The following is a 15,832-nucleotide window of genomic DNA, read 5'->3' on the forward strand; positions in this document are numbered from 1 at the left end:
CTCTCTTTCCCTCTTTCTCTCTCCTAATTCTCTCTTCACATTTGTGAGCTACAGGCCACTTTCCCAAATAACTTGATACCTTGGTATATATATATGTATGTGCATTTGCTAACCCATTTCAGTCGAGTTTCAAATTGTGACCAATTTTGATTGAGATAAACTCCCCCCACTCCAAAAAAAAAAGAAAAAAAAAGAACGGGAAAATCAATGTGATGATAAATGATTCATCAGCTGTTCAGAGCAAGGATTTGGTATTTGTAGCAGGCAGCTGCCTTCTTAACAGCAAGGAACGTGTCAAATGACAAGAAGTTCCCTTTCTTTCATGCTAGGAGCAAAACGAAATTCACCTTTCCTTTAGCAACTCAAGCTGATTATTCTCATTTACAACTATATTTGAAAACAGGCAATGGCAAAGGTTAGGCTTCATTTATTTGTTTCCCATTGGTCCATTTAAATAATACCTAACTGTAGTTGAGTTTACAAGGATGCCTTGTCTAGGCTAATACGTGGGTTTCTGAGAGTAGTGTGCAAATGTAATTTTTCTAATTGAATGGTTTCTAATGTATAACGGGAGCTCATAATTTGAAGGAGTATAATGATGAACACTTTTGTAAACTGAATAATCGCCTACTAATTTATCTGCTTTTTCAATCTAGATTTTCATGTATCACCTGTGATTAATTTTGATTCACTACATTGCCTTCAAGTCTTAATTGGTTAAAAAGGAAGTCCACATAGACCTTTATTTAGAAAATTACATTTTTATAGGGAAATATCCACAGTATTCAGTGTTTTAATTTATAAAACAAAATACTGGGGCCAGACACAGTAGCTCACGCCTGTAATCCTAGCACTTTGAGAGGCCAAGGTAGGGGGATCACCTGAGGTCAGGAGTTCAAGACCAGCCTGGCCAACGTGGGGAAACCCCACATCTACTAAAAATACAAAAATTAGCTGGGCATGGTGGTGCATGCCTGTACTCCCAGCTACTAGGGAGGCTGAGGCAGGAGGATCGCTTGAACCCCAGAGGCAGAGGTTGCAGTGAGCTGAGATCGTAGCACTGCACTCTAGCCTGGGTAACACAGTGAGACTCTGTCTCAATAAATAAATAAATAAACAAATAAATAAATAAATAAAATATTGGAACCGATCTTGGACCTGTAAGAAGGTAATTAGTGGTAGGTAGTCTTTATTATACACATTTCTTTCCAAAATTTGATTCTCCTTTGAGAATGACTTTTTCGTAAGTGTGGGATAAATGTTATCTGGGCAGCAGAGCCCTAGATACCAAGCTGCATTTTATAGGTCCCTGATGAGCTTTTGGTGGGAAAAAGGGCAGTTTGGTTTAGTTCTTTTCAGCAAACATTAATTATACTGACTCTGTAAAATTATGTGTTGGGCACTGGTGATACAGAGAAGATGGTCCAGGCAAAGGGAATAACAGGCAGAAGCATGGCCCCAAGTTCTTCATTTCCGAAACACAGTCTTTTGGATAGGAGGCAGCCTGAATTCAGGGACAGACCTAAGTTCTAGCCACAGATTCACTATCCTTGGATGATATGACCTTGTTAATATCACCTAGCCCCTCTCTTTCTATAATTGTAAACTGGGGTGATCATTTCTTGCTCCACCAACCTCCTAAGTTGTTATGGTAGTGCATACTTGATAGCGTTTTGTAAACTGTACACTACTGGCCTCCTGAGTACATTTGTTCTTGCTGGATCTCCTATTCTCTCTAGCTGGGAATGTGGCTTTGCTACGTGGCAGAAACCACCAGAGGATGATTGGCCAACTTCCTCAAGTTGGTGGGAGGATTTGGCCAGGGTGATTCCTAATGGCTGTGAGGCCTGCCAAAGTGTTCGATCAGCCGAGTTGTGGTCCAGGTCTGGTTTGGGGCTGAAGCAAAGCCTATGCATTACTCACCACCCCAAAAAAGGCATCTGACTGACTGGAGGCACCATTCCTTTCTTGAATCATCTTGGATCTGGGAGAAGGAAAATGCTTCTTTCTTATTCCTGTTTCTTTCTCAAGAGATTCTTCCCAATTTCTTCGCAGGTATCTTTTTACTCTTCAAATAAAAAAGGATTTGGCTCTAGGAAGGCTTCCATGCAGTGACAACTGTACAGCGTTGATGGTATCTCACATCTTACAATGTAAGTAGCAAATGTCTGTCTGCTTTGGGACCTATCAGCCAGGTAGAGAACCAAGCACAGGAGCTGAGCTCCCTACACATGCCCATCACTGTGTTAGGGTTTACAGAGGAGAGAAAGCCTGGATAAGATACAGTGAAACAGCATAGCCTGAGCCTGAGTTTCCTTGTCTTTAAAATAGTGACAAGAATACCTTTGGTTCTGTGGATTCAATGTAAATGCTGATTTTCTTCTACCCTAGTCCAACCTTACCCTCCTACCGTCTCTGGGATTGCTGTCCAGGAGCTGGTTTGGGCTAATCTGGGCATGGGCTTTGCCAGACAGGTCCCCACTCCCTCTGCTTGCCCCAGGATACTTCTCTGATACATGCTCTCTGTGGCACATTGTCACGCTTGTTGTGATTTTCCTGTTGCTCTTTATCATGATTTCAGAGAACAAAGCACAGAGTACAGCATGTAGTGAGAGGCTAAAAGGGAAAAAAGCCCCAGGCATTTATTAGCGTTCCCCATATCCTAACAACCAACAAGTAGCTGGACTAGGCTGAATAACGAAGGTAGGTAGAAGGTGGTTTGGAGAATAGCAGGGGCCTTCCAGGGAGGGGGTGATGCCTGGCAGGCCAGGCTGCTCCAACAGCCCCAAGGGCAGGGTGTAGGCAGCTGGAGATAGTATCTCTTCTAAAGCCAGCTGGATGTTTTCTCCCCTCTAGAGAGGCCTCCAAAGAATAGGCTGTTTCTTACTAGTCCTGCAGGATCATAATTTCATTTTTTGTATCTTAAGTTCATTTTTTACCTCTGTACCTTACCTTTCTGATAGTCCAGAAATGGCAGATTTCTAATTTCACCCCAGAGCCCCAGAATGCAGTGCTTAGATAGGGACAGTGTCTGAATAAGTGTTTACCAAGTGACTCCTGACAGGGACAAGCAATGAGAGCTCTAGGATCTCAGAAAGGCAGGGGGCAGTAAGAGAAATGGTAATCATGGAAGGCTGTTGGAGAAGGTAGCTTTTGTGCTGGGCCTTAAAGGGACACATAGGAATTGAATAAGTACTGGTCAGTAAAGGAAACAGCATGAAAACAAAAATGGTGGTTGGATAAGAAGTGGCATATATAGAGGATGAAAAATGACCCAGTATAGCCCAAACATAGGGTCTGTTTAGAAGAGGTGATGGAAAATGCACCATTTTGAAGGGTCTTGAATGCCGAGGGCACTAACCGTCATGTCCAGTATTGTACTTTGGCACTGGGGTGGGAGTATAGGGTAGAGCAGGTAGAGGAAACAGTGTTAGAAGACATCCTTCTCCACTAGCTGCCTGTTGAGGCAGCAGTCAGGGGATTGGGGCTCCCAAGCAGTCTCTGATGGGGGAGCCCAATTTCAGGCTTAACAGTTCTGCCTTAAGGATTTGAGCATTCCCTAGTGGCCATTTCAGGCATAGCACAGAGCATTTGAGCTTTTCTAGAGGATATTGTTTGTCAGTAGAAACTATTTCCATGGAAAAAAAGCTAAAGTTCCAACTAGGTAGTTCTTCGCAATTGATCCCAGTGAGACTATTTCACTGAACTCTAACGTGGTATGCAGAACACAACTAGATTTGTCTAATTTTCCATTCATCTAATATTTGTTGGATACCCGCTATATTTTAAGCGTTCAAGAACCTCCACATTCCAACTTTCTCGTCTCCTTTGGTTTCACTTACACACCTCCTACTCTAGCCAGACACTCCCTCCCAAACACAAGTTGTGCATTTCAAATGAAGCGTCCCTCTTTTATGAACTCCCTCAGTAACTCTTCTTGGTCGTTAATTCAAGAAAATTGTATCATGTACCTACCACATGCCAGATACTATTATAGGTGCTGGGAACACAGCAATAAACTAAACAGACAAAAGTCCTTGCCCTTGTGGAGCTCACATTTTGGCAGTGGGGTAAAATCAGACAATGACCAAAATAAGTAAATAAATTATATAATACATGGCAGCATGTGATAAGAGCAATGGAGAAAAATGAAGTGTAAGAGGGAGATGGAGGAATTCTGCGGGCAGATACTGAATATTTATATTTTTAAATTTTATTCTTCTTTTATGGACAAGAGTTAACATTGGCATAAATATTTATTTTTTGAGATGGGGTCTCACTCTATCGGCCAGGCTGGTCTCGGCCCACTGCAACCTCCACCTCCCAGGTTCAAGTGATTCTCCTGCCTCAACCTCCTGAGTAGCTGGGTTACAGGCACATGCCACCACACCCGGCTAATTTTTGTATTTTTGGTAGGGACAGGGTTTCACCATGTTGACCAGACTGGTCTTGAACTCCTGACCTCAAGTGATCCTCCCGCCTTGGCCTCCCAAAGTGCTGGGATTACAGGCATAAGCCACAGTGCCCAGCCAGCATAAATATTTAAATAAGGTGGACAGGGTAGGCTTACTGGGAAGATGACAGCTAAACAAAGACTTCAAGGAGGTGGGAGGGTAAGCTATGCAACAAAATCATGTGAAAGAGAATCCTGGCAAAGAGAACATTCAGTGCAAAGGGCCTGAGGTGAGAGCATGACTGGGGTGTTCAAGAAACATCAGAAAGGCTTTTGTGGCTGGCTGGAGCTCAGTAAGAGAGAAAGAGAAGAAATATGAGGGCCTTAAAAGCATATTAAAGGGTCAGGTGTGGTGGCTCCTGCCTGTAATCCCAGCACTTTGGGAGACTGAGGTGGGAGGATTGCTTGAGGCCAGGAGTGCACATCCAACTGGCCATCTCTTTTTTTTAAAAAAAAGTATTAAAGACCTATAGCATAACTCTAAATGAGCAGATAAACCATTGAAGCAATTTAAGCAGAGGAGTGAAATAATCTGAAATAGATTTTGATAGGGTCATGTTGGCTGCTGTGGTGAAAACAGACCTCAAGAGGAAATGGTGGAAGTGGGGAGACTAGATAAAAGGATATTACAGGAGAGCGAGACCATGGTAGTTTGGACCAGCATGGTAACAGTGAAGGTGCTTATAACATTCGTCACCTTCTGTTACTGGAGATATTTACTCATTTGTATGTCATAATTGTGTTCTTAGGTTGCTATAGTCTTGTATGGAGAGAAAAATAAGCACAGTCTTATGTGCTTTTGTTTTTCTTAGGGTCAACATGGGATTTGTGGTTAATAAACGGGAAAATTGGGGTGTGTGTGTATGTTTGTGCATGTGATTTATTTTAAAAAAACAGCTCTATTGAGGTATAATTTACACATCATAAAATTCACCCATTTTAAATGCACAACCCAATGATTTTTAGCAAATTGACAAAGTTGTGCAATCATTACCGCAATCCACTTTTAAAACATTTCCATCACACCAAAAGACATCTCTCATCCATCCCTACTTGCAGTCACGCCCTGTTCCCATGCTCAGCCCCAAGCAAACACTAATTTGCTTTCTGTTTCTATAGATTTGCCTTTCCTGGACATTTCGTGTAAATGAAATGATAAAATATGGGTATTTTGCATTTGACTTTTTTCACTCAAAATAATGATTTTCAAATTAATGCATGCTCTAACATGAGTTGCAGCAGTTTGTTCCTTTCTTTTGCTGAGTAGTATTACTCCCTTTTTTTTTTTTTTTAGACGGAGTCTCACTCTGTCGCCCAGGCTGCAGTGCAGTGGTGCGATCTTGGCTCACTGCAACTTCCACCTCCTGGGTTCCAGCAATTCTCCTGCCTCAGCCTCCTGAGTAGCTGGGATTACAGGCAGGCACCACCACGCCTGGCTAATTTTTGTATTTTTAGTAGAGACAGGGTTTCACCATGTTGGTCAGGCTGCTCTCGAACTCCTGACCTAATGATCCACCTACTTCAGCCTCCCAAAGTGCTGGGATTACAGGAGTGGGCCACTGCGCTGAGCCACATTTTGTTTATCTATTAACCTGGTCATGGACATTTGGATTCTTTTCCAGTTTAGCTATTATGAATAACGCTATAAGCATTGGCACACAAGTGTTCTTGTGGATACAAGTCTTCATTTCTTTTGGGTACATTCCAAGGAGTGTAATTGCTGGGTCTTATGGTATATTTATATTGAACATTTTCAGAAACTGCCAAACTGTTTTTTAAATTGTTACAATAACATTAGAAATGTACAGGGTTTCTGATTTCTTCACACCTTCACTAACACTTGGTATTGTATATCTTTTTGATTATGACCATTCTAATGGGTATGAAGTACCTCACTGCAATTTTAATTAGCATTTTCCTAATGACTAATGATGTTGAGCACAGTTTCATGTGCTTATTCCAATGTTTTCTTTGGTAAAATGCCTAGTCAAATCTTTTGCCCATTTTTAAATGAGTTTTTATGTTATTATTGAGTTTTAAGAGGGTTTTATAAATTCTGATTAAAAGTCCTTTATAAGATACACAATTTGCAAGTTTCTCTTTTAATATGTGGCTTGGCTTTTCATTTTGTAAGGATATCCTCTGAAGTACAACAGTTTTAAAATTTGATGGAATTTCACTTTCTGTATATTTTTAGTGGATCATTCTTTTGGTGCTGTATCTAAGAACTCTTTGCCTAACTTAAGGTCAAAAAGATTTTCTCCTAGAACTTTTACAAATTTACCTCTCATAGTTAGATCTATGATCCACTTTGAGTTAATTTTTTGTGCGCTTGCATGGAGTATAGTGTGAGGTAGGGGTCCAATTTCATATTTTTTGTGCATGGATGTCCATTTGTCCCAGCAACATTTGTTGAAAAGAATATTATTTTTCTTCATTGAATTGTCTTGGCACATTTGTCAAAAACCAATTGACCGTAAATGTAAGGAATTACTTCTGTGCTCTCAGTTATGTTTCATTGATCTGTATTTCTATTCTTATGCCATTACCACACTGTCTTAATTACTGTAGCTTTGGGGTAAGCTTTGAAATAAGGAGGTGTACACATTGCCCAACTTTGTTCTTTTTCAAAATAGGTTGGTTATTCTGAGATCTGTGCATTTCCATGTAAATTTTAAGGTCATTTGTCAATTTCTATTTTTAAAAGCCTGCTGGGATTTTGATGGGGATTGCACTGAATTTATAGATCATTTTTTGGAAAACTTGCCACCATAACAATATTTAATCTTCTTGTCTGTGACCATGAACGATCTCTTCATTTATATAGATCTTTTAAAAATTTCCCTTGGTAGCATTTTGTAGTTTTCAGTGTGTAAGCCTTACACTTCTTTTATTAAATTCATTCCTCAGTATTTTCTTCTTTTTTGATGCTATTGTAAATGGAACTTCATAAAAATATCATTTTTAGATTATTCATTGCTAGTATATATAAATACAATTACTTTTTCTATATTGATCTTCTATCTCATGCTACCTTGCTAAACTCATGTATTAGTTCTAGTAGTTTTTCATAGGTTCCTTGGAATTTTTTTCTTTCCTTTTTTTTCCTTTTTTCCTTTTTTTTTTTTTTTTTTTTTTTTTGAGACAGAGCCTCACTCATTCACCCAACCTGGAGTGCAGTGGCATGGCCATGGCTCACTGTAGCCTTGAATTCCTGGGCTCAAGCAATGCTCCCACCTCAGCCTCCCAAGTAGCTGGGACCTGGGACCACAGGCACATGCCACCACACCCAGCTAATTTTTACATTTTTTTGTAGAGATGGGGTCTTGCCATGTTTCCACAGCTGGTCTCGAACTCCGCGGCTCAAGCGATCCTCCTGCCTTGGCCTCCCTAAGTGCTGGGATTACAGGCATGAGCCACCACGCTCAGCGTTGGGATTTTCTACATGCAGGATCATATTGACTGCAAGTAAAGACAGTTCTGCCACCTTCTTTTCAGTGCAAATTCTTTGTTTCTTCTTCTTGCCTGACTGCACTGACTAGAACCATGGGTACAATGTTGAATAGATGTGGCAGGCACTTGATATCTTTACCTTATTTCTGATCTTAAGTGAAAGCATTTAGCTTCTCACCATTTGGTATATTCCTTGTTTGTTAAGTGTTTTGTTTTGTTGATTGTGAGTGGGTATTAGACTTTGTGCAATGCTTTTTCTCCATCTCTTGAGAAGATAATGTGTGGGGTTTTTTTGTCCTTTATTCTATCATCACAGTGTATTATAGTCATTGGTTTTCATATGTCAAACTGACCTTGCAGTCCTGAGATAAATTCAACTCATTGTGTATAATATTTTTCATATGCTGCTGAATTCTGGTTACTAGTATTTTGTTCAGAATTTTTGCCTCTGTATTCATGAGGAATGCTGACCTATTGTCTTCACTTCTCATGTTGTTTTTGTCCTGTTTTGGTATCAAGGTAATATTGACCTCATAGAATGTGTTGCTAAGTGTCTACTCCTCTATTTTCTGGAAGAGTTTGTGAAGAATTGGTATTTATTTCTTCTTTGGATATTTGGTAGAATTAATCAGTGGAACCATCAGGGCCTTATTGGGTTTTAATGTGATTTGTACATTTATCAGTATTGGTAAAAATAAATTAATAAATTAATGAGCCATTTCTTTGGTCTTTTTAAAAATGTTTACTATATGGAGATTTTCATTATATTGTGATTTTTGAAATACAGATACATACCCACCTGTCTAAAACACAAATGGAAAACCAAGAAAGAAGAGAAAAAAAAAACAGCCCTCCAGCACTCAAAATAGGTATACTATTGTCCATGTATCTTATCCAATAGAAGAGCACCATAGGATTCCATGGAGCATCTATTTACTACTCTTACAGTATATAGAATGCTAACAGGTTTGGATATTTGCTTTCTCATTTTATGTTAGATTAGATGTCTCACTTGAGAACAAAGTATTCTAAAGTTTGACTTCAGGGGAAGTCAGTGACCAGGAAGTGATTCATGTAAATCTGACAGAGAGGAAAAAGGCACACAAATTATAAAGAAGAAAAAAGAATCCAAAAATCAAAACAATCTGAGGCAATTTAGGTTAAGGGCACATAGTCCTAAATGCCTTTGTAGACATAGTGCTATAATAGATGTTTTATAAAAATAAAGTGGAGGCATCTAGAAAAGAGAAAATTATGATCATGGATAAACTGCTAGCTATTTGAAAAAGCCAGAATGATTTTCAGAATGATTCATCTGTTGGGGATTTCAGATAGCTGGGGATTTACTAGACTCCCAAGGTACAGAGTGATGAATTGGCTTGCAATGTAGTTGGCATTTATATTCCTCTTTCTTGATAATATATGATCAGGGTGGAGTGGGGTTGGATGACTATATTAGTTTTCTAGGGCTGCCATAACAAAATACCAGAGACTGGATGGCTTAAATGCCAGAAATGTATGTTCCACAATTCTGAAGGCTTCACGTCCAAGATAAGCTGTCAGCAGGTTTGTGTTTTTCTGAGGCCTTTCTCCTTGGCTAGCAGATGGCTGCCTTCTTGTTGTGTTATCACTTGGTCTTTTTTCTGTGTACTCACATCCCTGGTGTCTCTCTGTGTGTCCAAATTTCTTCTTCTTATAAGGATACCAGTCAGATTGGTTGAAGGCTTGCCTTAATGGAGTCATTTCACCTCAATCAACTCCTAAAAGCTCTATCCTCAAATATAGTCACATTCTCTGCTACTGGAATTAGGACTCCAACATATGAACTTGGCAGAGGGTGGGGACATAGTTCCACCTATACCAGTGGCTGATTGAAAGTAAGAGAGAGCATATATACAATATGGTAGAAGAAAAATCTAACAAAATGTTCAACTGTGATCTTGGAGCCCTTAAGATCTATACTTGGTCTGTGACTTCCTATACTAAGACTGCAATGCTTCCAAACAGAAAAAGAGCCAATAGAACCCCCAAACACACACACCCCTATAGAAACATAAATATACATAAAGCATGGGGTTGGAGGCTTTGGACTGCACTGGCTGCAAATAAAGGGCTGTTTGATGGAGGACAAGGGTACACTGGATGCTCCATTGCTAAGTTCCTCAAAGGTAATGTGAAAAATGTCTTTTTCCTGTCATGCAGCAGAACTTGGAGACTTTCATGAAGAAACAGATAGGAAGCATCTGGCACAAACTCAGTACTTACCAAACCAAGACTGTTTAGAGAGCAAGATCATGCACTTTCATCAGAAGCACGTGTAAGTACTTTCAACTGGCACCTGCTTCCCCCAGTAGGGAACACTAAAGCTGGGGATGGACTCTTAAGAGCAAGCCCTTAAACCTGAGAAGTTTCAGGCTCCGTGAAATGCTGAGCTCCTCACGGAGCTCTCAGAGTGGAAATGTCATTCTTGCAGCATTTATTAGGCTCATAAATTCTTTCCCCTTTCAGTGGCAGGAGCCCAGCTGAATCTGACATTCTGCTACTGGACATAGCAAGAAAGCTGGATATGTATGGCATCAGGCCTCACCCCGCCAGTGATGGTGAAGGGATGCAGATTCACCTGGCTGTTGCTCACATGGGAGTACTGGTGTTACGGGTAAAATCTCTTTCCTTTCAAGCCCTTCGGCTTTAGTGAGGGGTGGTTATCTTGGCTCAAATTTGGGTGTCCATTCCCAAGGTGATCTCACCCCTCAGTATTATCACCAGCCAGAAAGGGAAATGGTCAATCATATTTACTTGTAGTTGCATGAAAAGTATACATGACAAACTAATAAACGTAGTTAACTGTAGGGAATGGATAGATGGGGACAGAAATAGGGGTGACAGTGGTGGAGTGAGACTTCTTTCTATATATATCTTTGTGTATACCTCTGATTTTCAGACCACGTGAATAGATTACCTGTTGAATAAACAACAGACAAGCAAAAACAAAGCTGGTTGGGCCGACCAGGAAAGCCAAGGGAGTTTAGAGGAGTTGGAAATGGGTGTAGGCTGCTGTAATTAAACAGAATAGCCTAGAGAAGGCTCTATCAGAGCTGGCAAGAAGGCTTGACTGTGTGGAAGGCATTGTGGGCAAGGAAAATGAGGAGACTGCAGGAGAGAGGTATAAAGTTGGATGAAAGGGTGTTTTGGAATTAGTGGAAACAAAGGTTATATATTCAATATAGATGAGGCAGAAAGATATGGCCAAGATGTGATGTGGGCAGTGAAAAGCTATTGAAGGTGTTTGAGCTGCTGTCAGGAGAAAGAAGACATTGTTTTTAGCAGATGAATCGGGAAACATGGGAAAGGGGTGAGATTAGAGAAGCTATTGTAGTAATCCTTTCCTCTTGTGATCTCCCTGTGCTGGCTAGAAACCTTCCCTAGGCATACCCCTTCTTGCTTGCATTCCAGAGCATCCTTGTGTCCCACCTGAAATGCCTTCTTTCACCACAGCTCCTACCCAGTGCAGCAGGATCAATCTGTTGAAGAGATGGGTCAAGGGCAGTCCCTTTTACGAAGTGCATTTTCTATCAGGTTTGCACTGTCTTACAAACTAACTCGTGTTAATACATTCTGAAATCTGCCACATTTTTTATTGTAGGGAAATACAAAGATCAATACTTTTAACTGGGCTAAAATCCGCAAGTTGAGTTTTAAGAGAAAGCATTTTCTCATCAAACTTCATGCCAATATATTGGTAAGTAGCTTCCTAATAAATTCGTTTACTTTCTGTTCACTGGGAAACTTTTGGTTGTTTCTGCAAATCGTTTGAACGTAAATGGTGAAAGCTGGCTGGCCCTGAGTGATTATGTGTCTTTTATTTTGCCTTTAAAGAAATCAACCAGAGTTTTAATCATTTTTTACTAAAGGTAAAACACTAAGAAATCTGACTGGCAGTTTAGAATTATCAAAGTAATAGGAAAATGGGGCAACTGGGCTGAAAGTCAAGTCTCCCTGGAAACTAGTTTTTAGGGATTTGATGAGTCAAATGGGAGTGACCAGATCTAGGACTAAGAACAAATTGATTTGATGTTATCTGTTCCATTTTATAAAGTATCTTCAATTACCTTCCTTAAGCAAAAATTACTGAACACCTAGTACATGCCAAAAACAAGCAGGATGTGGGAGTCAGGTATACATGTAAGCAAAATAAACAATTATTGGGCAAGGTTGCATAGTAAAGGGTGAGACAAAGGTGCTAGAAATGATCTTCTTCTTCTTCTTTTATTCTAGAGACAGGGTCTCACTGTTGCCCAGACTGCAGTGGAGTGGTGACATATAGCTCAGAGCAGCCTCAACCTCCTGGACTTAAGTGATCCTCACGCCTCAGTCTTTTGAGTAGCTAGGACTACAGGCATGCACCACCACACTTTGCTAATTTTTAAAACATTTTTTGTAGAGACACGGTCTCACTATGTTGCCCAGGCTGGCCTTGAACTCCTGGCCTCAAGTGATCCTCTTACCTTGGCCTCCCAAAGTGCTGACGTTACAGGCATGAGCCACTTAGTCTAGAAATGAATTTTTTTATGACCATAAGGAAAATAAAAAGTGTGTATCGACTAATTTTTCACCTACTGAAGATCCAGCAGTTTCGATTTTATTATCTGCATCTTGACCCTATAGAAAAGTGTTCATTGAGCAGTTCAAGTAACTGGACTCAGTGTGAAGCTCATGGAGAGCCCCAGAGGCTACATGCAGGAACCTGGAAAGGAATGAGAAAAGTGGGGTCAGTGCAGTGGGTTGATGGGGCTGCTGAAAGCAGGGCTGCAAACATGCCATGTGATGGGTACATATAGTGTCAGGAGATGGGGCAAACTTGAACTTTAGGTCTGGAAAGCCAAGATTAGAATATGCTAGATGAGCAATATAGAGCATTGTACAAGACAGCCTATAGAGGAAAAAGTTTTTCTAACTGTTACACTAAAAAGACTCATGGGCTGAGTGTTGTGGCTCTCATTCATAATCCCAGTGCTTTAAGAGGCTGAGGTGGAAGGATCACTTGAGTTCAAGAGTTTGAGACCAACCTGGGCAACATAGCAAGACCCCATCTCAACAACAACAACAAAAATACAAAGAAATTAGCCAGGTATGGTGGCACATGCCTGTAGTTCTAGCTATTCAGGAGGCTGAGTCAGGAAGATTGCTTGAGTCCAGGAGTTCGAGGTTATAGTGAGTGATGATCATGCCACTGCACTTCAGCCTGGGCAACAGACACCTTGCCTCAAGGAAACAACAGACTTATGTACATGTAATCATCTTATAAACCCTTCCATCTATAAGGAAATCTTCTCCTCTCTCCTGTTTCCTGTTGGTCATTTATAACTTCTCCTGACCTTGGAAAGATATACCCTTTGACATCATTTTAATCTAACTTACAACTTCATAAAAATGTTTCTGGCAGAGAAGAGTGAGTAAAAAAGGTATTTAAGGTGAGAGGAGTGTGCAAAGCAAGATTTCCTTCTTAGAGAAGGCGGTTTGTGAGCAGTGGCCCTGTCTGTTCCTCGCAAGGTTGCCAATCATTAGGTTTCAGTAGGTGTGAAACCTACAGGGAGCCAAGTGGAAAATCAGAAGCTGCATGGGCCATGGAGCAATAGTTTGGAAGGCATTGGGATTTGAAGGTCTTTGATATTCTTGAAGGATGTTTTACTTGATGGAAATTGGTTTATACAGGTGTTGTGCAAGGATACCTTGGAGTTCACCATGGCCAGCCGAGATGCCTGCAAAGCTTTCTGGAAGACTTGTGTGGAGTACCATGCTTTCTTTAGGCTTTCGGAAGAGCCCAAATCAAAGCCCAAAACCCTACTCTGCAGCAAGGGTTCCAGTTTCCGCTATAGGTAATTAAACAATGCACATAGGCAAACTGCTCACACTGCTTCTTTTCAATAACACGGGAGGTTTAGGAGGAGTTCACATTCTAGAAGCAACAGAGAATCCATTTCAATCACATCAAGGATCACACCGTTTCCTACTCATTCTCTGTGTGACACTTTAAGTCAATGATTCCTAACTAGGAGGCAGGAAGAGGGGGACACCTTACCTAAGGGGTAGGATCCGAGTCTCAGCAAGGATGGGTGGATGTGTGCAGTTTGAGAATACATGTTCTATAAACCCATTGTTTCTCTTATATTTAATTTATATGCAAACCATGGAAAGAAAACTCAACATCATTTAGGTTGTAAAAGCTAGTGTGAGAAAGCACTGGAGGGGATAAGAGATTTAGAAAATTGAACAATATGCCACTAGAGGCTCCTCACTACAGGTCACACTTTGGAGGAATCAAAGCAAGGTTGGGTTAAGATCTTGTCTTTGCTTGAATACATCAGCCTAGGAATCCACTGGAGGAAGTTTTCAAAACTTTTAGCTAAGGTACTAAATTCTGATTAAAAGCTTCCTCATAAAGGATTTTTTTTTCAAAGAGTGGTATCCTACCCCAGTAAAAATTAAGATCTATGAAACTTACATATTTCTGATTGAATCTTTCCAGTCTGTATTCTACAAATCCCTGCCTTCTTAAACAGATGATACTGAGCATATTTTGCCCTTTTCTTAATGACCTGAGTTATTATAAACATCAGATATTATCTTTTGCAGGCAGCTGTAGTGCAATGATGGCCTCAGGGCAGGGGAGGCATGTCAAGGCCCTGTACTTAGGTGATAAATGGTCCAGAATTTTTAGTCTTTATTATTCTTGAGATTTTTTTTTTTTTTTGAAATGGAGTCTCGCTTTGTTGCCCAGGCTGAAGTGCAGTGGTGCGATCTCGGTTCACTGCAACCTCCGCCCCCTGGGTTCAAGCAATTCTCTGCCTCAGCCTTCCAAGTAGCTGGGATTACAGGCACAGGCCACCACAGCTGGCTAATTTTTGTACTTTTGGTAGAGACGGGGTTTCACCATCTTGGCCAGGCTGGTCTTGAACCCCTGACCTTGTAATCCACCCGCCTCGGCCTTCCAAAGTGCTTGGATTACAGGCATGAGCCATGGCGCTTGGCCAATTCTTGTGATTTTTTTATTTTTTTATTTTTATGTTTCTCCCGGCCGTGATCTGACTTTCTTTGCTAGTGTATGCCTGACTAGAACAATCCTCTTCTACTGTTTAGTTAGCTGCTTTTCTTCTGCTGTGGACTGGGAAACCAGATAAGTAACCTCATTCAAAGTAGTATGGAAAATCAGTCAGTTGACTCTGATTTGGAGGTAGAGGAAAAGCCTTTAAAGGAAAATACATTGTTGTTATTATTATTATTTGAGAGAGGGTCTCGCTGTGTTGCTCAGGCTGGAGTGCAATGGCATGATCTCTGCTCACTGCAGCCTTGACCTCCCGGGCTCAAGCAATCCTCCCACCTCAGCCTCCCAAGTGGTTGGGACTACAGGCATGCACTACCATGCGTGGGTTATTTTTATTATTTTTGTAGAGATGAGGTCTCACTATGTTGCCCAGGCCGGTCTCAAACTCCTGGGCTCAAGTCATCCTCCTGCCTCAGCTGGGATTAAGGTGTGAGCCACCGTGCCCAGACCAGGTATATTATTTGTAAAGCCCACAATTTTTAGCTGTTATATAACCCCGTTCAGAGGCCTTTAAAAAATACCTGCGTTCTGAGTAGTTGAGGTTGTTCTCTGCCTGGTCCTTGAATAAGTGGGTATTATCATTGTGATGGTCAAAGATTTATGACATATGTCATTCATCTAGTCTTTTGATTTCAACAATAAATGAGGCTTTCAAGTTTTGGTACCCTATTGGTTTATGGCTAGAACTAAGGATTTTTATTGTTCCTTATGATAGTGGAAGAACCCAAAGGCAACTTTTGGAATATGGGAGAAAAGGGAGGCTGAAGAGCTTGCCATTTGAAAGGTACATCATTTTGTTTCTCTTGCTCGTGTTGATTTTATGT

The 15,832-nt window shown here is 40.7% G+C and overlaps 1 protein-coding gene across 2 annotated transcripts in view; it reads left to right on the top strand.

Annotated features, from left to right (window-relative positions):
* The window catches only part of FRMD7 (FERM domain containing 7), a 51,545-nt gene that overhangs the window by 32,549 nt on the left and 3,164 nt on the right, over positions 1-15,832 (top strand). For both annotated transcript variants that reach the window (XM_023198889.1, XM_023198890.2), the window contains exons 5-10: positions 2,056-2,153; positions 10,109-10,223; positions 10,415-10,562; positions 11,550-11,645; positions 13,619-13,782; positions 15,724-15,792. In XM_023198889.1, the coding sequence (XP_023054657.1) occupies positions 2,056-2,153; positions 10,109-10,223; positions 10,415-10,562; positions 11,550-11,645; positions 13,619-13,782; positions 15,724-15,792 (690 nt within the window). The remainder of the gene's footprint in view (positions 1-2,055; positions 2,154-10,108; positions 10,224-10,414; positions 10,563-11,549; positions 11,646-13,618; positions 13,783-15,723; positions 15,793-15,832) is intronic.

This window comes from Piliocolobus tephrosceles, chromosome 12, assembly GCF_002776525.5.
Source record: "Piliocolobus tephrosceles isolate RC106 chromosome 12, ASM277652v3, whole genome shotgun sequence".
NCBI lineage: Eukaryota > Metazoa > Chordata > Mammalia > Primates > Cercopithecidae > Piliocolobus > Piliocolobus tephrosceles.